The sequence below is a fragment of the Candoia aspera genome, chromosome 2 (assembly GCF_035149785.1).
Source record: "Candoia aspera isolate rCanAsp1 chromosome 2, rCanAsp1.hap2, whole genome shotgun sequence".
In the NCBI taxonomy this organism is placed as follows: Eukaryota; Metazoa; Chordata; class Lepidosauria; order Squamata; family Boidae; genus Candoia; species Candoia aspera.
Genome location: NC_086154.1, coordinates 247,980,038 through 248,000,499, shown reverse-complemented (window position 1 = coordinate 248,000,499; position 20,462 = coordinate 247,980,038). Strand labels below are relative to the sequence as shown.

Genomic DNA, 20,462 nt, shown 5'->3' with positions numbered 1-20,462 from the left:
TGTTTACCTAGCGGAATAAAGGTTGATAAAGGAGTTAGGGACAGATCGTCATGGAGAAAATCCACCTATGGGTTGGTGGAGGGTTGACACAGACTTAATGGTACCTAATCAATCAATCAAATAGAGAACGAACATTGTGACTCCATGAACTGATTTTACAATTACTAATCTCTGATCTAGTTGATGAAGGTTGCAATCCTATACCTATATGGGATTGAAGTTGTGGTTTACGGTTCAGTTGACAAGTGTAACATTGCACTGTTAATTTCTGCTTTAAACCAGTGTTTTTCAAATCTGGCATCTTTTTAAGATGTGTGGACTTCAACTCTCAGAATTCCCCAACCAGCATGCTGGCTGGGAAATTCTGGGAATTGAAATCTACACTTATTTATTTATTTTTTGTATTTTTATACCGCCCATCTTAAAATGAATCTTAAAGTTGCCAAGTTTGAAAAACGCAGCTTTAAACCAAATGCTGTACTAACCTAATTGCTGACATTTATTTGCTGTCAAAGTGGATGCTTTAATAGATGCTACTTTTATTGCAAATACATTTCACCCAAATCGCACCTTCCCGGAACTGGAAAAGAGCAGTCGGAAACCACTGCTCTTAATAATGTTTTTGAACGTTTTTTCAAGAATCTAAGAAGGTGTTACTGTAGTAGCAAAAGAAAAATATATGAGAACTGTTTCCACCACAAGGCACTACAATTCCCGAGAGCCACTGCGAGATCTAGAACGTTAGCCCGGGCGGATCGAGCGCGCGAGGTTCTGTTGCTGAGTTTCCGGAGCTGCGGCAAGATTAGCTCGATCAACAAAGCAAAGCAAGGCAAGGCGCGGGAACGGAAAAGCCGAGGGATCGGAGATCCCCGTTCTTAATGCATCACACTTCTGAGCATCATGCACAGGTAAAGGTGAATGGATGCAGCTGGATAGGCGGATGCGAAGAAAATATTAGGAGCGGCGGATTGGCTTGCGCGCGCAGTTGCGAGTTGTTTGGGGTTTCAGTTAAATGCTGCAGCCCACAAATCGGGCATGTACTTTTCAGATTATAACTGGACACCTATCTATTGCAGACAATTTTTTTTAACTTAAAGGAGGATCCCCAATGTTTCCAATAAATGCAAAAAAGTTAGAAAAGTTAGGGTACTGGCACATACTCCTTATGAACAATTGCATGGGTGGACAGATGTGCTAGCACGTGGGTTTGAACAAAGCAAACCTGTGTAGGTGTCCATATGGACTAAATATGGATCTCTTTTTTCTTTGAAAAATTGAAAATACAACTACTGCGTATGTGGCAATCGGATTAAACAAGCCACAAATCGGGAGTCGTCTTGTAGTATTGCATGATATAGCTGAATTGTATTTGGAAATGTTGTATTTGAATGCAAAAGTACTTTTCCCCAAAGGTTGTTGCATCTATGCACAGTGATGCAACATGTCATTGAGATATTTTTGAGAGTTTCATTGAGCCAACCTTGACTTCTGATGACTACATCAACATGTCCATTTATTTTCTTGATAACAGCATAGAAAGGTTTGCGGTTGCCATCCTCTGGTTTGACCTCTATGGTCCTCTGTTGAAACAGGGTGTTCTTATCTTCCATGCAGGGCTTCCATCCATCCACACAATGGTTATAACTGGTCAGGGTCCCCCAGTCCAGTATACCTATTTAATTGCTAAACACATTTGTCTACCGTACTCAGTATATATTTTGATGGTATTATTTTGGTTGCATGAGATCTCCCTGGCCTCCCTCTCATCCATCCTACAGTAAGCCCTAGTGTATTAAAAAGCCATCATGATTTTGATTCATTGGTAATGTTAAGTAATAAACCTATAGTGGTTGGCTTCATACAACATGCTGAGTCAAAAATAAACAATACTCTATGACTTAGTAATGTATGAAGGCATCCCAGTCAAGTAAAGGATAAGTAAACATCTCTTTAACTTTGATCTCTCTGCTTCCATATTAATAATGTTCCTGAGTCTTACTATTCCTGGGATTGACGTCTGGCTGCTTCCTTACTAGGGCAGTGTTTGTCGTACCAATTGTGCAGTTCTCTGGTAAACAGAGTACTAGAAACTCACTTGTACTGTGAGTTCCTAGTACTGTAGGATCTACTGGAGCAGAAAACAGTACAGACAGGCTACGTTTCTAGCAAGATCATTTTGGTCATGTCCAACAACCGTCCTTCCTGTATTGATATGCATGCTCATGATTGAAATCCTTGACCACCCTGTCAGAATAGAGCAATCCTCAGCAGTTTTCTGGAGGAGAAGCAACTATATTCCCTTTCACGTCATTTTTAGAAACTGTAATTTCAGGAAGTATATTTGTGACTCTTTCTGTTGAGCTTCTGTCTCTGTTCATGTGCTGGCTATTAGGGATTGCATCTAAAACGGTAGCTGTGGGCCTTTATATCCCTGCAGGAGACATCTTCAGGAAATTCCATGTTTGGGCAGCAACTTCACTACAAGTCTGCCATGGGGTTGGAATCCTAGCAAGACTTCAGAGCTCCTCTCAGGCATGGGGGTGTCTGCTCTTAAGGATAAACTAGGCAGTGAGAACACCCCCCAGGAACTGTTGATGTGTGAGGGTCCACCCACCAAACGGCAGAAAGTGAGGGAAACCAAATTTGTGATTGTCCACCAGCCTAGACTGCTTCAAGAGGCAGTACCAGGTAAGACCTTTTCTTGCCCCCCTGAAAAAGCTATTCAAAATTCTATCCTTAACTTCTGGATAATGATAAAGCTTAAAGTGATAGTATTTTAATTTTTTTATTATAAAGGCAGCCTGACAGGTTGGGTTCACCTATTATAGGTTATGTTTCCTTAACCTTGGTTTGTTGATAAGAAATAGTTGGCTGAATTCACACAACAGACTAACCATAAACTATAATTTGCAAATCAGAGTGGCTGAATTTACTCAACACACTAACTCAGTGCAGGGCCTGAACAGTGTATTTCTTAAACGGAGCAGAAAATTAATGCCAATTTTTTCACTTTAAACCTTGTACTCTGTTGAAAGATTTATTTTCCTGGCTGACTGCACTTCTTCAAAATTAGATTTATATTAGTCACAGTTTGCATGCAAATACATTTATCAGCTGGGAATCATTAAAAAGGCAAATTAATTTAGTAATTTAATACCCTAGCCAACATTTGGCTATTCCATTTTCTGGAGACTAAGTTTCACTCCTTTAGTGTTACTGAAAGTTTGTCACAGGTTGCAGTCCCACTTTATTTACCTTGAAGTAAGTTACATGGACCTCTGTAAGATTTACTTCTAAAAGCTGTCTTTGCTTATGCTGTGTGTGTGTGTTATTGTGGATTATTGTTTCAAACCATGTAGGATCCAAAATAAAGGACTTGAGGTCAGCACTTCAATTTGTTTTATGAACAATGTTTATAGACTGCCCTAAAGTAGACTTCTGAAAGCCCAACCATTAAGAGTGTAAAATTCATAGTAATAAAACATACTACTCAAGTATAAATTGCCACAGAATCACAAGATACAAAATAAAAACAACTTAAACAAGATTAAGCAGCCCAAGAAAATAGAAAAGGTTTTCCCCAGTGCTAAAGTAACACATGTTAGGCACTAGGCAGTTCTTCCAGCTGTGGTACCACATCTGAAAGGGCTGTTCCTTTTGCATTCTCCTCCTATTCAGGTATTTCTCACTTAATGACTACAATTGGGCCAGGAATTTCAGTTGCTAAGCAAAGCGGTCATTAAGCGAATCTGACCTGATTTTATTAGCTTTTTTGCAGCGGTGGTTGAGTGAATCACTGTGGTCATTAAGCAAACCACGTGGTCGTTAAGCGAATCACACGATTCCCCATTGATTTTGCTTTCCAGAAGCCGGCTGGGAAGGTCGAAAATGGCGATCACAGGACGCTGCGACAGTCATAAATGTGAACTGATTGCCAAGCGTCCAAACTGTGATCACTTGACTGCAGGGATGCTGCAGTGATCATAAGTGTGAGGACCAGTTGTAAATTGGTTTTTTCAGCACTGTCATAAATACAAACTCTCTCTAAACGAATGGTTGTTCAGTGAGAACTACCTGTATTTCATCCAGTGAATGACATCCTTACTTAACCCATATCTCAAAGTCTGGATAGGTACATCTGAAGTGAGGACACCAGCAGTCTTGTGGGCTTCTTATTGTTTTCTGGAATCTGCATGACACAGCTAAGATGGAAATGAGCATCACTAATGGATGTTCAAACTTCTTATTCATCTTTTTTAATAGTAGAGTGACCTTAACTGACCCATGCAGGTTTACACAATTATGCCGCAGTTAGGGTCTGCTCGAAAAGTGCAAAAGATGCTGGAAAGTTTGCTTATCTGCCTCCTTGTTCAGCAGACAATGGACCAGTTAAGCAGCGTTTCTCAATCTTGGCAGCTTTAAGATGTGCGGACTTCAATTCCCAGAATTCCAAAATCTTAAAGCAGCCAAGAATGAGAAACACTCAATTAAAGCTTTGTAATAATTCTTTCCTCTCATCCCCAAAAGGTGTTTCTTGGGATAGCTTGCCAGATGAGTTGCTGTTGGGAATCTTTTCGTATCTTACCTTGGCTGATTTGCTGAAAGTTTCCCAGGTTTGTCAGAGATGGCATCGCCTTTCGTAAGTGGCTGTTGATTTCTAAATAGAAGTATATATAAATGTACAAGAACATTTTCCTTTTAATGTTTGCTGAATTCATTTGGTTTCCACTGAGCACTGATAAATCATATTATTACAGTTGGTAGGAATTCAGTGAGTTAGTTTTATTTGTCACATGTGATGCAATGATACACCATATACAAAGATAATGGCATATTTGGATGGAATTTTAACTGCATGCTGTGGTATAGCTGTAATGTTTTCTATCTATACCTGAGCAAATCTATCAGTTTTCCTCTTGCTGTTTTTCAGTGAAGTTCTGTACAGATTTTGCCCAATGCATGCAATATTTATTCGCTTTTCATAGTGTCAAGAAGTCTTGCCACCAGTGTTTTCCATATATATGTATGAATATATGTATGTATGTATGTGTTTCTTTAACAAATCTCTACAGGTAGTCCTCACTTAATGACCACAATAGGGATTGGAAAATTGGTTGTTAAGTGGTACGGTCATTAAGTGAGTCACCTCGTGACCTGACTTTACTACCATTTTACGATGGTCAGTAAGCAAATCACAGGTTGTTAAGCAAATCACCACAGTTGTTAAGCGAATCCAGCTTCCCCAATAGATGATTTTTGCTGGAAACTGGCAAAAAAAGGTCACAAATGTGACCACGTGGCTGCAGGACACTGCAACTGGTCGTAAATGCAAGCCAGCTGCCAAGTGCCTGAATTGTGATCACGTGATCCCGGCATAATGCGATGGTTTGCAACAGTCATAAGTGTGAGTACAGATCATAAAGCACTTTTTCTGAGGCCGTTACTTCGGACCATTGTTAAATGAATGGTTGTTAAGCGAGGACTACCTGTATACCGCCTACTCCTGAATAGCATTGAGTGGCTTGCAGTATATAAATATTACACGCTAGAAACCAGGAGTCCGTGAGTTCTAGTCCTGCATAGGCCTGACTGGGTGACCTTGGACCAGTCCCTCTCTCTCAGCCCAACCCACCTCACAGGTTTGTTGTTGTGGGGAAAATCGGAGGAAGGAGTATTTGATATGTTCGCTGCCTTGAGTTATTTATAAAAATAATAAAGGCGGGATAAAAATAAAAATTAAAAAAAAAAATACTTCAAAACCACCAGCTAAAATCCCCAAGGCTCTCAAAGGTCTGGATAAAAAGACAAGGCAGTCCTTCAGATAATATAGTGGTTTCCCTAACATAAGAATGATGAGATTTTATTTAGCTCGCTAGATGTATTTGGAACATAAAGCCCCCTCTTTAGGGCTCCATAATTAATAAAAAATGTACCAGCATGGTATAAAAAGCCAACACTTAAAAGGCTTATTTACACAAAACTGATAAAGTTTACTAGCATTAAACAAAATATTGTAGATAAAAAAGATTTTTACTCTATTTTATACAAAGAAATTGAACAGCTCTTATTCAACAGCAAATAGACTTTTTAAATTAGAAAAATGAAGAAATCTTGTCCATGCGAACACTCCATAAAGAATATACTGTAAAACAGAGTACAGTATAACTTAGATATTACTTGCCAATCTCCTTTTCCACTCTCAAATATAGCTTCTAACTTTGAAGCTCGCTGTTTGTATAAAAAAATAAATTGGGCTTCTTTCCTGAAGCCACTTGACAAGTATTACCAGTTCAAAGGAGGAGGAGATATTTCTGAGCAATGAGTGGCTGATCATAAATATCTCATCCATCTTTTAATTTCTTTCCACCTTTAAATTTGATTAATGTATGCAATAGTGCACAAAAGTAGCCTGTAGAGATTTTTTCTCACAACTCTGCCATAGCTACAGTATAACCAACATGGAAAATGTAAGTATTCTTACTGATAATTTTTTAACATGTCGGCCTAATCCTGACCACATGTTCATAGACTTGTAGAATAACAGTCTACTAATGATAATCTCAGTTCTGCTAATGCTTTCGGTTCAATTGCTGTTAAATTGATTTCCTTTTTTTCTTTTCTTTTTTTTAAGGCTTGATGAGTCGCTCTGGCAAACTCTTGATCTAGCAGGTAAAAATCTCTTGTCAGGAGTTATTGGCCAATTGCTGTCCTTGGGGGTGATTGCCTTCCGCTGTCCAAGGTCCTGCATCGGGACACCTTTGTTTAAAACAAGCAGGTAAAAGCTGCACCAAAAGGAGATTATTTAACCCTTTATTTTTTCAGTTTCATTCCTGTCTGTCTACTAATAAGCTGTAGTCTGTCTTGAAAAAAGAAAAGCAAGATTTTCAAGTGGGGTAGGGAACTTGGTCAATTCACAACAGTGCAGTGCAATGTGTGAATAGGCAACCTTTTTTGGCTGGGAGCAAAAAATGGTCACCCTGGTAGAGTTGTTTACTGAAAGGACAGCTGTCATGATGGGCATGGTCAGGCACAAAACAAGATAACGATGATGCTACAGCTGATGCTTTGTTTTGGACCATCTAGCTTCCTTATATTATTAGTTTATACGTGACAACCATCACTTTGAATTGCACCTATAAGCCAGAGCAGGGCCTGAATGGGCAGTGCCAACCCATAGAGACAACACTGGAACAGTCAGAGCACCCTGAAGAACAAGCAGCAACTTCATCTCCTTGGCATTCAACCTCAGACTGTTTCATCCCATCCAGTGTTTGTTACCCTCCAGACCAGCCTTTCTCAACCTTTGACCCTGGAGGAACCCTTGAAATGTTTTTCAGGCCTCTGAGAACCCCTGCAGAAATATAGGCTCAAATATAGGCCGGAAGTTACAAAATTACTATATTTGTTTTGTGGGTAGGCCTGTATATATGCATTAACGGTGTTCTTAAACTAAAAATACAGGATGAAACTTACCTTTTTAATGTGAAGTTGCCCGAATTTGAAATAATTTTTAAATAAATCATGATCTCCCAGGGAACCCCTAGTGACCTCTCACGGAACCCAGGGGTTTCATGGAACCCTGGCTGAGAAACCCTGCTCCAGGCACTGTGACCAGATATTGAGAGCATCTCCTGTTCCAGCATTTTATTTGCAGTTTGTAATTAGAGTGCTTGTGGGTAAAATGTTTAAAATGTGTATGTATAGGGATATGTGGTCTTAGGGAAAGAGAAAAGGGGTTTTGAATTTAGGGGAAGCACTGAAAAAAGGTAATGTTAAATTCTTTTTTCAAATGAACAAAATGTTTTTAATTGTTTAATACATTTTAAATATGTTGTGTGAAGGTTTTTATGTGAGGTGAATATTGCATAATCCTGCATATGTGTGCTATGTGGATTTTATGAATCTACAAGATAGTGTTTTTGAAAGATTCCAAATTAAGATAGTATTAAGAGGGAAATTAGAGAGGGTGTCAGCCCTTCCAGGTAAGCCAAACAGGAAACACAACTAGGTGAGCTAATTCTACTTTATGGCAAGGCTACATTAACAGAATCTTGCAAGTCTGAAAGTACAAATCTCCTGCCCTCCCTTTTGATCGCTTGAGTGATCGGGGCAGGTCTTTCCTAAGTTTCTTCTTTAGACCGTCACCCTCTCTCGGGCTCCCTTTCCTTTTATCTGATCGTTCCCTAGTCGGCATCTCTTCCCTCTGTTCTCCAAGATCGCCCTCACATTCCATCACGGAGGGTTTAGAAGAGGGTAGTGCAAATGGTACAGGGATGTCTATGAACTATGAGGAATTTGGGAGGTTTGGAGAAAAGAAAGTGAAAAGGCTAAGAAATTCTGGGATCAGATATATGGTATTATTCAAAAGCTTCAGTTGAAACCAGAACTGTTTCTCTTGGGTTTGATAGATAAACAGCTTGAGAAGCAGCATGGGACTTTGCTTTTATACATGGTAACAGCAGTAAGACTTTTATATGCACAGAGATGGAAAGATTCACAGATCCCCAAAATGGAAGAATGGATGGTTAAGTTAATGGAATTGGCCCAAATGCCCAAGTTAACAGCATTGATAAGAGAAAATACTGTATCTGTATTTGTTTCTTCTTGGAAACTACTTTTGGACTATCTGCTTGTATCTGAAAAAAGTGAAATTTTGAGTTTGGGTTTTGACAATTAAATGGTTTGATTTTATAGAAATAATGTTACTTAAGGTTTAATTAATGGTGAGAGATTATATTTGCATAATATGCTTTTATATCTGTGTTGGAGAAAGTCGGAAGTCACTTTCTTTCTATGTTTTCTATCTGTTTCTGCACCTTTATAGTTTTTCTCTCTTTTCTTTAGTTCTGTATTCTATCTTTTCTGTATTCTATCTTTTGTATTTTAACTATACTTTGAAAATTAATAAAGTTTTTTTAAAAAGTGATGGCGGTCACGATAGTCCTGCTCCAGTACATAAAGCTACAGGGAAGGCAGTGAAGAACCATTTTCCATGACCAGAGAAAATAGGTCCAGAAATAATGAGTATAAGTTGCAGCTCCCAAGATTTTGTTTAAATATAACTTAAGAAATAACTTCTTGACAGTAAGTTCTGTACAGCAGTGAACCATCTACCTATGGGGGCTGTTGGTTCTCCCTCTCTGGAGGTTTTAAAACTCATAAATGGTTTAATTGGCTTTCTTGCACATTGCAGAAAATGGGACTAGATGATCATTGTGGTCCCTTCAAACTAGACAGGTCAATGATTCTATGATTTTGGTTGTGCTTTTTTTAAGAATTGTATTCTAAAGCCCCATTGTTTTCTTCACACCTTTGTCTGTCTGTCTTTTCTTTCTTAGAGCTCTTTGTGTGCAACATCTGGACTTATCGAATTGTACAATAAAGGTTGCAGATCTCGAGAGTATTCTTTCCAGATGCCAGAGCCTGCAGAATCTCAGCTTGGAAGGTCTTGTACTTTCTGCTGATATTGTTAGGTGAGTGACCAAAAAATGTGTCAATGTGGGATGCAGATATCAGCAAGAGCCAGGGTTGTAACAAATCCTTGACAGAGCCCTTACTTTGTTCATAGGCCTGGAGTTAGTGTGTTAGTGGAGCCTCTGTTGTGTTTTTGATTGCTGTGGCTGTTTTTCTGTTGGCTGTTATCCTTTGTAATGCTCTGTTATGTTTTTAATTGTTGTAAATTGTATTTTGGGTGTTGTAAGCTGCCAGAGTCTTTTGGAGTAGGCTGGCTATTATAAATAATAACAACAAACAACAATAGCAGCGTAAGGTGGAGATATGCTAGAAGCAGGCTCAAAGACATTACAGGTCCACAGAAACCATTGCAGATCCTGTGCCCCTGAGCTCTTGATCACAGGATGTACTGTGTTTGCCTTCTCATTGGTTGATTTCCTTCCCCTTTGTATCAGTGAGAGAAAAAAAGTAGGAAAGAAAAAAGTCTCCAACTCAGCTACAGAATCAAAAAGTGAAAAATTTTGCATACAGGTAGTCCTTGCTTAATGAGCACAATTGGGACTGGCAACTCTGTCACCAAGCGGTTGTTAAGTGAGACATCATGTGACTGCAATGGACTTATGACCTCACTTCTGCTGTGGTCGTTAAACGAGACATCATGATACCATGACTTGCAATTTTACTGCTGGCTTCTCCATTGATTCTGTTCGTTGGAAGCCGGCGGTGAAGCATATAAATGGCGATCACATGGCTACAGGATGCTATGATGATTGTAAATGCCCACTGGTTGCCAAGCACCTGAATCTTGATTATGTGACTGCAGGGATGCTGCGACAGTCCTAAGCATGAGGTCAAGTCATAAAGTTTCTTTTTCAGTGCTGTCATGACTTCAAACAGCTGCTAAACAGGGCAGTTGTTAAGTGAGAACGACCAGTATTCATCTTCTATCCTGTCAGCCTGTGCCAAAAGGGCTTTATGGAAGCCTTTCTTCTACCTCACTCACTTCCTTTTCCTTCTCTAGAATTGATTTGTCCATTAATCAAGTTAACAAACTTTTTAGTAATAGATAAAACATATTCTTTAATCAAAGAGCAGCATTTTTTAAGCTGCTGATTATTTTAAATGTAAGATAGGTGTGAATGAAAGGCATAATCTTAGACAAGACTTTCTGCTTTTTCATTCACCATGGAATCCCTCTTTTAAGATAGTGTCTGTGTTCTAGTGGTTGAGGTGCTGGGCTCGAAACTAGGAGTCCGTGAGTTCTAGTCCCGCCTTAGGCCTGAAAGCTGGCTGGGTGACCTTGGGCCAGTCCCTCTCTCTGAGCCCAAGAGCCAGTCAGGCATAGTAGGAGAGTTCTAGTCCCGCCTTAGGCCTGAAAGCCGGCTGGGTGACTTTGGGCCAGTCCCCCTCTCTCAGCCCAAGAGCCAATCAGGCATGGTATGAGAGTTCTAGTCCTGCCTTAGGCCTGAAAGCCGGCTGGGTGACTTTGGGCCAGTCCCTCTCTCTCAGCCCAAGAGCCAGTCAGGCGTAGTAAGAGAGTTCTAGTCCCGCCTTAGACCTGAAAGCCGGCTGGGTGACCTTGGGCCAGTCCCCCTCTCTCAGCCCAAGAGCCAATCAGGCATGGTATGAGAGTTCTAGTCCTGCCTTAGGCCTGAAAGCCGGCTGTGTGACCTTGGGCCGGTCAGTCTATCTCAGCCCAACTCACCTCACAGGGTTGTTGTTGTGGGGAAAATAGGAGGAGGAAGGAGTATTAGGTATGTTCCTTGCCTTGAGTTATTTATAAAAATAATAAAGGTGGGATAAAAATTAAATAAATAAATAAAACATTGACATGAAAATATACACAGGTTTAGTCAGTTGAGCAATTGAACTTCCAATTAAGGTAATTTAGGAATTGCACCATGTTTAAAAATTCAGACTAAATTTGGTTTGGTGTCCCCAACTTCTTTCTCCCTCATTTCTTGTGCAAGAAGAAAGTTCGTGCCCCTTCTTTTGCAAAAGAGTTTATTTCAGTTCGCCAGCTCTTTCCATCTCAACCATTGTTCCTTCTCCACTGTTTTCATGTAAAGGGCAAGGATAAAAATCTCCTTCCCAACCCCTGTTTGGGAGACCAGGTGACTGAAAATAAAGAATTGTTTAAGAACCCTTAACTAAACATGTAAAACTCCATTGGCGGGTATGTATATAGCCTACGTTTCTCCTAACCTGGAGTAGTTGTGAATCTAGTGATAAGGACAGTAAAAGCAGACCTAGCTTTCACATACATGCTGAGCTTAGCCCTGCATCTTGTGACTTCTGATTGCTCTTTCGGGATTATTTTCTGTAACACCTAAGATATCTGTCATATAGCCAGGCTGAAGTATGACTAAAACTGATTCTGATGTATTGTATGTGTATGAGTACTCAGGAATGAGTCCTGTTATATTTTCCGGAAGGTTTACTGTCAAGTAGGTGTATTTAGAATTGCAGTCTAAAACTTTTGGTCTAATAATTCATCCGATTAATCAAAAAGTAGCTTGGAAAGCCTTCAGTTAGAATTATTTTTGTGATTTGCATTTTGTTCAGTTCTCTAGACCTTTCCTTCTCCACAGCTTCCACGTAGAGGATGTGAATACAGCCTTGTTCTCCTTCCCAACAGCTGTTCTATTAATTCTGTTAACTGCTTCAGTTTGTGAACAGCAGTATATAAATTAAATAAATAATCAGTAAATTCATAACCAGTTTTGCACGTTAGAAACAGTTTGGGTACATTCAGCCTCCCCCGCAGTTCTGCTACCGTATGATCAAACAGATTAATGTAGCCGGATCTGAACACTCCACTCTGTTCTTTCTCTTTTAGAAGTATAGCACAGAACCCCAACTTGGTCCGGCTGAACTTATCTGGATGTTCTGGGTTCTCTGCAGATATCTTGGAAGTGATGTTGAAAAGCTGTCCAAGGTAATATGACTTACACAACAGATTACATTGCATTTTGCACTAGCATTAAACATTCTAAACAGGATTTGTTGATAGAAACTCTAGTAACAATCCAGAGTTCCGATTAGAGGAACAGATTGCTGTGGGGATTTTGAGTGGTCATCTAGGCATTCACACGATGATTTGTGCACAGGTGCAGGAAACTCATACATATGATGCATAATAAAGGAAATGTTGGAACAAAAAAGAAAGCACAAACAGTCTAGTGTGGATGCTATAAGGGAGACCATAGATTGAGTTTCATCATTTTTATAGCATGGTACTGAATGGGATGGCCCTGGAACTTCCTCCAGGACATATGCCAGTTTTCACATTTTTGCAGACCTGGTGCCACCTTCCCTTCTGTTCAAAGGGTTCCCCAAACCTCAGAGTAGATTTCAGGGACGGTAGAAGAACAGAATTTAAAAATCCACCACAGCCCAGTTCTGCTAATAGAAATGCTCTGTTAGGTAGAACAGCAACTTTTATACATAAGAGCTGGGTTCAGGTATCATGCTAAGCTGTAATATTTGTTGAATTTAGTTTAGTATGTTAATTTGAACCCAGTCATTGTAGGCTGCAGCCACAGTTCAGTGCAGTGTGTGAAGCCAGCAGTTGTGAGTTAACAAACCTAAATTAAACTATGGCTTAGCACAGTGAGGGAACCTAGCCTATGTGTTGTGTGAGTGAATTTTGTTTTCCTGTTCTAAATCTACTGGCTCTCAGTGTCATTGTCTGTTTTGTTGGTTTAAAAATTAAAAGAAAGTGGAAGATTATATGTTTGAATTTCAAATTAGAAGACTGAAAATAGGGTCTGTTTTATATTTGTATTTTTATACAAGATCTAGATATTTAGATGCCTTCAAAACTCTCATTTAATAGATAATTTTTAGAATGTATTCCTTCTCAATTTATATGTAGATTAGAAGAATTGAACTTGGGGTGGTGTGACTTCACAGCCGAGCATTTGAAGATCGTAGTCAGTCACGTTCCTCCGAAACTATTGCAGCTAAACCTTAGTGGATACAGACAGAATCTCCTGATGCCAGGTGAGCTTTGGCTTGAAATAGCTGGTCCAGGTAACCTACCATTAATCTTGTGACATTTTGTTTCCCATTGTAATTGAACAGAAGTTCAATTACACAACCATTTTTCTCCTTAAAATCTTGAAACCAGCTGCTAAAAGAAGCCTTAACCTGCTTTTTGTACTGTGGTTTTTTGACAAGCCTCTCAAAGTCTGGTATAGCCCTTGAGCCAACACAATTTGCAGAACCCAAACCTGTGCTGAGGTTTGGACACTGCTTTAACCCAGCTTCTACTACATTCCAAATAGTATGGTTTACTTTATTCCAATATGCAAAGGAGATAATGGAGATGCGCACATGAAAAGTGCAGATACATATAAATATATTCCTACTGCAGTGGTTTTCCAGTTAACTACAGAATATACCATTTTGGTTTTAAGTGCAGATGTGTGGGTAGAGCTCTTGTCCCCACTGAACATAGGAAAGAAGTATGCTGAAAAATGTATTGCTGCTTTCCTAAGATCATAAGAAGCTGCCTTGTATAAAGTCAATAAAGCTCAATAGTATTTATGTAATTTATGTTGTTCTCCAGAAATAGAGAGCCAGTTTGTGTAGTGGTTAAGGTGCTGGCCTAGAAACCAGAAGACTCAGTTCTAGTCCCGCCTTAGGCATGAAAGCCATCTGGGTAACTTTGGGCCAGTCACTCTCCCTCAGCCCAACCCACCTCACAGGGTTGTTGTTGTGGGGAAAATAGGAGGCAGGAGTGTTAGGTATGTTCGCCACCTTGAGTTATATATAAAAAAGATAGGAAAATAATAATAATAATAATAATAATAATAATAATAATATACACTGGCGAGCAGGAGCTGCCTGGATTCCAGGCAGAAGTCTATCTTGGATCTTTCTGGAGAGGCCAAGTGTGGAACTTTAGACTTTTATATGCAAAGCACAAGCTCTGTGCCTGCCTTTCCAGGAATCACAACCAGATGAGCTAATTCTACTTTATTGTAAGGTTACATTAACAGAATCTTGCAAGTCTGAAAATACAGTCCTCCCTCCCATCTCCTTTACAGCCTGAGTGTAATGGTTGCCTATCCTAAAATACTCTCAGACTCACAAGCAAGAGCCCAATAAAATCTGGTTTATTTAAGAATAGTATGCAAGTACAAAGAAAACTGAGAATGGGAAAAGCGTGCCAAATGCAAACTAAAAACCCCTCGGTGCAAACGAGATCCCTCCCCTCGTAGAATCTTCCCAGGCTCACAATCCCAGGTGCTCCCAACGGCTTCTGATGATGCGGTGTAAAAGTCCTTGAGCCGAGCACATAACCCGAACACATTCCGTTGAAACAAACATAGATACAGAGCTTGGCTCAATTGCCCAAAACTAGGGAGGGTCCCTTCTGAGCCTCTTGCCCTGTCCACTATCCAACTGCGGGCTATGCTCTCTCTTATCTGGCTGTTCCCTAGGCATCATCTCTTCGCCCCATCTCCCAAGGTCTTTCCCACATACCATTACACTCTGTCACTCAGCTACAGACAGAATTGCTTTCAGTAAGTGGTTTGGACTGTAGATAGCACCCAACTGAATAGCCCACTTGGCTATATCCCTGAGACTGTTCAGGATGGAAGAAGTGGTAGATATTTGATTAGCCTTATCACCTCTTCCACACATACAGAAGTCTCTGCCTCAGGCTGGGCCATTTCCAGAAGGCAGTTTGGATGGCAGTCTAAGTTAGGGGACAAAGAAGTCCTCTGTACTTAAGCACTTTACTTCCTAACTAAACTACACTTCTCTGAATGATTGTACAAATGTCTAATCTGTAACATCTGTAAATTCATATAGTAGGAATTAGCAGCTTTTTCAGGGGCTAGGCATCATTACACAATTTTGCATGCTGTCACAAGAGTTCTGGCAAAAATAGTGAACTTTCACAACAGCTAGCAACCTTGTTAAATTTTGAATCATTCTCTGTATTTATTTTCTGGATAGTTCAGGAATCATCCTAAGGTTTTGCAGATAATATGGCATTGGTGCTGCACTGATGAACCCTGTCCTGCAACATCCCATTGCAGTGAAAATTACTGGAGACTGACTGAATAGATGTTGTGTTTTCTAGTATGTAAAATGTGTTAAACTAAAGCAGCCTTTCAAGAAAAACCAAATCCTAGTAGTAAACATATTTCTGACCAAGTAATTTACGGCATTTTTGTAAGGTCATACACTGGATAGTGCTACTGAGTAGGTATGAATGACAGATTATATTTGGTTTTTCATTTTCAGATGTTAAAACACTACTAGAGAGATGTCCTGGTCTAATCCATTTAGATTTAAGGTAAGTACTTATTTGCAAATGTGACTGAATACTTTTTTCTATCTTTGAAAGCCTTGTGCCATAGCATAAATAAAAAACAATACGCTAGATTGAATCAAAATGCATCATATGCCATGTATAAGCAATAGATTGATATTGGAGTACATTTAAGTGCCTAAGACTGTATTACAAGTATACAGTTCTGAGTTGGTCCTTCTCGCTTAATTACCCACTACTTGTTGGAGCAACATCTTTGCCCCAACTGTAAATAAGTCATTCCTGCAAAGGAGAAGTCAAGCATGCTTCCAACCCTTTCCTCCCAAATGTGGGTGTGTCTTCGAGTCAGTGTTGACTCCTGGCAACTGCCTGGACAAGTCCCTGCAGTTTTCTTGGCAAGGTTTTCCAGAAGTGGTTCGCCATTGCCTCCTTCCTAGGCTAGGAGAGAGTGACTGGTCCAAGGTCACCCAGCCGGCTTTCATGCTTAAGGTGGGACTAGAACTCATGGACTCCTGGTTTCTAGCCTGGTGGCTTAACCACTACACCAAACTGGGTCTCTCCTCCCAAGTTTACTCCCACCTTAAGTTGGGTGGGGGCAAGAATTACCATGAAACCTTCTGAGATGATCCTCAACCACCTCTGCAGTTTCTGCATTGGAAGGAAGGCTTTTTTCTTACCACACTTATTGTAAGCATATTTACCAAACCTGTCTATATAAATCATTTTTCTAAAGTACATGATTTAGGATCTATCGTAACAGTAGGGAAGGATTGTAATATGGCATATTAGGCATAAAGGCTTCCTCAAATTGTGTTTCCTGGGGACTTCACGGATATGACCATGTGGTTTTTTTGGAAATCAAACAGAAGTAGATAGCCATTGCCTTTCTCTGGAATGTTTTTTCAACTTCCCAGTCTTGCCACAGTCCTGGGATCTCCAAGTAAACTGCCATCTATGTATTTACCACATCAACCCTGATTGGTTTTATTCAAGATCAGGCATGGTCCTTTAGGCGCCTATCTGCTCTGACTTCAGCCATAATAAAAGCAGAGATCTCTACATTTTCTGCTGGGCAGAAACAGGGTGTTACCTTCATAGATACCAAGTAGGAAAAGGTTATTATTGCTGAAACCTTGTATATTAGAAAGATGCACTGAGAATAATTTGCACAATGCTTTGGCCTAGTGGTCATCCTAGATGGAGAAATAGATTCCTTTCTCTCTCTTTTTTTTCTTTGTCATATTCCTGAGAGCAATCCCTGTACTTTGTCCGATAGACTTCAGTAAGACTGGCTGAGACCAAAGGCTCACAACCTTACAACCGGAGTTAACAAAACACAATTTGGGGGTTCAGTTAACATAATCATATTATGAAGGAAGCTGGATTCCTTAAAAAAAAAATCAACACACACAGCCCTTCTTTCTTCCAATCATTGCAGATAAACTTTTGACAGTAATGGCACTTAGTTAAGTGAAAGACTTGAATATAAACATTCAGAATTAAATAAAAGCTAAGTGCTTTATTTCGTAAGGCCTCAAGTCTCAAGTAAATGGAAAGTAAAGATTTCTCAAATACTTTCATTACAGTGACAGTGTTATGCTGAAGCCCGAATGCTTTGTGTATTTCCACCAGCTCACACGCCTTGAGCACTTAGGTCTTAGTCGATGCTACCAAATACCGCCTGCGGCTTTGCTGTGAGTAATTTTTGACAATATTGAATTGTTGGTTTTTGGAAAGCTAAGCACTGCTAAAATTGTCTGAGAGTTTATCCCACAAAAGCTAAGCTTCTGCAAGTCATTACAGTTGAAATTTTGTACTGTGCAGGATTTCCTTGTGAATATAAACGACTTGTGATTGTAGTTTAAAAAATGCAACCTGATTATTGTAAACCCTTCCAGCTTTATTCAAGTGGCACTTTTCTATGTATTCTGATGTATGGAGCTGTTGATAAGAAAGCATGTCAAAAAAACCTGTTCTTGGCATCAACAAATAGGTTATTCAAGTCTAAGTTTAACCTTTGACAGCAGGTTCCAGAATGCCTTTCATAAATATCCCACTCTCTGGTTTTTCAACATATGCCTTTGTCTGCTTTCTTCCTTTCCTTTTGTTGCTTATTTGCTATTTTTGACTAGGGTCACTACTGATCCTCCTTTAAAAGGGGAGTTAATTTCTTTGGCTGTTGTCATTGACCCACTTTCCACCAGAGGTCTCCTGAATGCCAGAAAGTATAACTGAAGGAAGTCTCCCTTTTGTTAAGAAATGAAACACAGAATGTGTGGATTGAGGCCACACAGATCAATTATGTCCCAGCATTTTTATGGTAGCCTTAGTTCTTTATGCATTAGTTGGAAGGATACATTGGCCTGAGACTTTGGCAGAAAAAAATTAGCATTAAGCATTGGCAGAAAGAAGGTAAGCATTTTAGCTTAATGAAAAGAAGACTGAGGGAGACATGGTAGCAGTCTTCCAATACTTGAAGGGCTGCCACAGGGAAGAGGGCGTTGACTTACTCTCCATAGCATCTGAGGGCAGGACAAGAAGTAGTGGGTGGAAGATCGCCAGAGGGAGATCCTACCTGGAAATAAGGAGGAATTTCCTGACAGTGGGAACTATTAAGCAGTGGAACAGTTTGTCTCTTGGAGTTGTGGGTGCTCCATCGCTGGAGGTTTTCAAGAATAGATTGGACAACCTTTTGTCTGAGATGGTATGAGGACTCCTGCGTTGGGCAGGAGGCTGGACTAGAAGACCTCCAAGGTCCCTTCCAACCCTATGATTCAATGAAATGTGAAAAAAAACCCAGCTGAAATGCTTCTGCTCTTCCCTCTGCACATTCTGGAAAAATATAACTGACAATGGTTTTAGATATTGGTATATCTAACTGGGAAAAGCTGGATGTGGTATAAAAAGGGGGCAGGATATCTTGCCTTGTCTTCTGTTTACTTTTTGAGTGAAAAACTGACTAAATGCTACCTAGGTTGTACTCAACAGTGGGGCTGTGCACACGTTGAAAAGAGTTTGGAATATGTACTTTGGACCATGGACCATTTGTATCTGCTGCTGTTAAACTTTTCCACTCATCAGATTGCTGTCTGAAGCTGAACATACTTAAGAGGATCTTATGAAGCAGATGCATGGGTCAGAGGACCCCTTTTCCACTATCCTTGTGGATAACTTTTTAAATTATCAGTTGACCACTTATTGGGGTAAATTCCCCAGAGGTGATAGCAGAGCATAACCTAACTGGAAAATGGTAAACAGTGGCTTATCTGCCTGGGGCAGTTTTATAGTACTGTATATATAGTATATGTAGTAAAAAGATAATCTGCAATGCTGTTTATATCTTGCTTGTCCCACATCCAAATAAATGTTGCAGTGAACACACTTGCAAACAACTTAGTACTTATAGAATGTAAAGAAGTATTGAATTATTACATGGTTTTCAACGTGCCCCTGAATTTAGAGAAGAATAGTTAAGTCCCAGCTATCATTCTGTGGGGTGTGCTGCCAGTCATTCACTGAGCATGTGAAAAACTGCACTAGCTAAATTAAAGGAATTATTCTGCTCATTTAAGTCTTTTTTTCTTTTAGTGAACTTGGTGAAATAGCTACACTCAAAACACTGCAGGTTTTTGGAATAGTGACTGCCAGTTCCCTACAGCTCTTAAAAGCGACGCTTCCTCATATAAAGATTAATACCTCCTATTTTACACCTATTGCAAGACCCACCATTGGTTGCAAAAAGATGATTTGGGGAATCCAGTGCAGGCTGAACTTGAGAAATCCAGCTGGTGTTTAATACATCCCGAAAGACACTTTCAGACTTCTAGCGACAGCAGTATCAGTTCCTCAAGCCTTAAGTATGGAGTTCTTGCATTCTGTTTTAACTTGACAATTTGCAGTTATGGACCTGGTTTCATCAGTTTGTGACCAAATGCTATCAAGTGTTTTACCAGTTGTATTTTTTTTTCTGTTTTATTTTCCACTACTTTTACTGAGGCCTATCCAAGAAATGCTAATCATGCACAAATAACTGGCATGCAATATGCACACTCTTCTTGTGGATATATATATTTTTTAAAAAGTAGCTCTAGTTAATAAAACTTGAACAAGTTTTCATATTCTCTGTTTTATCCATGCCAGTTCTTGTTGCAGGGTGCAGGATGTATTTGTGTTGATGTACTGAAGATTCTGGTCTTTATTTCAGCTCCTGGAAACACCATGAACATATCCCTTTTTCATGTCTCTGTTTAGTTCACGGCCCTGAGATTTCCACGTATTCCTCAAGTTACGGCAATTGGCACCAAAATTTCCATCGCTAAGTGGTGCGGTCATAAAGGGTGACATCATGTGACCGCATCACTTAGTGATGGCAATCCCTGCAGTCCCCATTGCTGTCATTAAGTGAGGATCATGGGTCGTTAAGCAAGCACCTCCTTGCTTAAACAACCAGTCAGTGGGGAAACTGGCAGGAAGGGGCAAGTCCCAGGTGGTTTGCAAGCAGGTGGGCAGGCAGGCAAGTGGCTGCTGCTGGGTGGGAGAGGGAGAAAGGGGGGTGTGCAGGTGGCCAGGCATGTGCGGTACAAGTGTGCAGGGCTTGGGGTGGCTGCTACTGGGTGGGGGAGGGTGCACAAGTGGATGGGGAGGGGTGGCACAAGCCCAAGGCTCAGGGAGGTTATGTGCGAGTGGCAGGGGAGGGTTGGCACTATAGCAGCGGGGC

At 40.1% G+C, this 20,462-nt stretch overlaps 1 protein-coding gene across 1 annotated transcript; it reads left to right on the top strand.

The window, feature by feature from the left end:
• Positions 1 to 618: 618 nt before the first annotated feature.
• SKP2 (S-phase kinase associated protein 2) lies at positions 619 to 19,866 on the top strand. The gene is made up of 10 exons (XM_063295746.1): positions 619 to 908; positions 2,438 to 2,688; positions 4,528 to 4,639; positions 6,632 to 6,775; positions 9,339 to 9,473; positions 12,293 to 12,391; positions 13,331 to 13,458; positions 15,718 to 15,769; positions 17,332 to 17,439; positions 19,334 to 19,866. The coding sequence occupies exons 1-10, from the start codon at positions 901 to 903 to the stop codon at positions 19,539 to 19,541; spliced, it is 1,245 nt and encodes a 414-aa protein (XP_063151816.1). The 5' UTR covers positions 619 to 900; the 3' UTR covers positions 19,542 to 19,866.
• Positions 19,867 to 20,462: the final 596 nt, after the last annotated feature.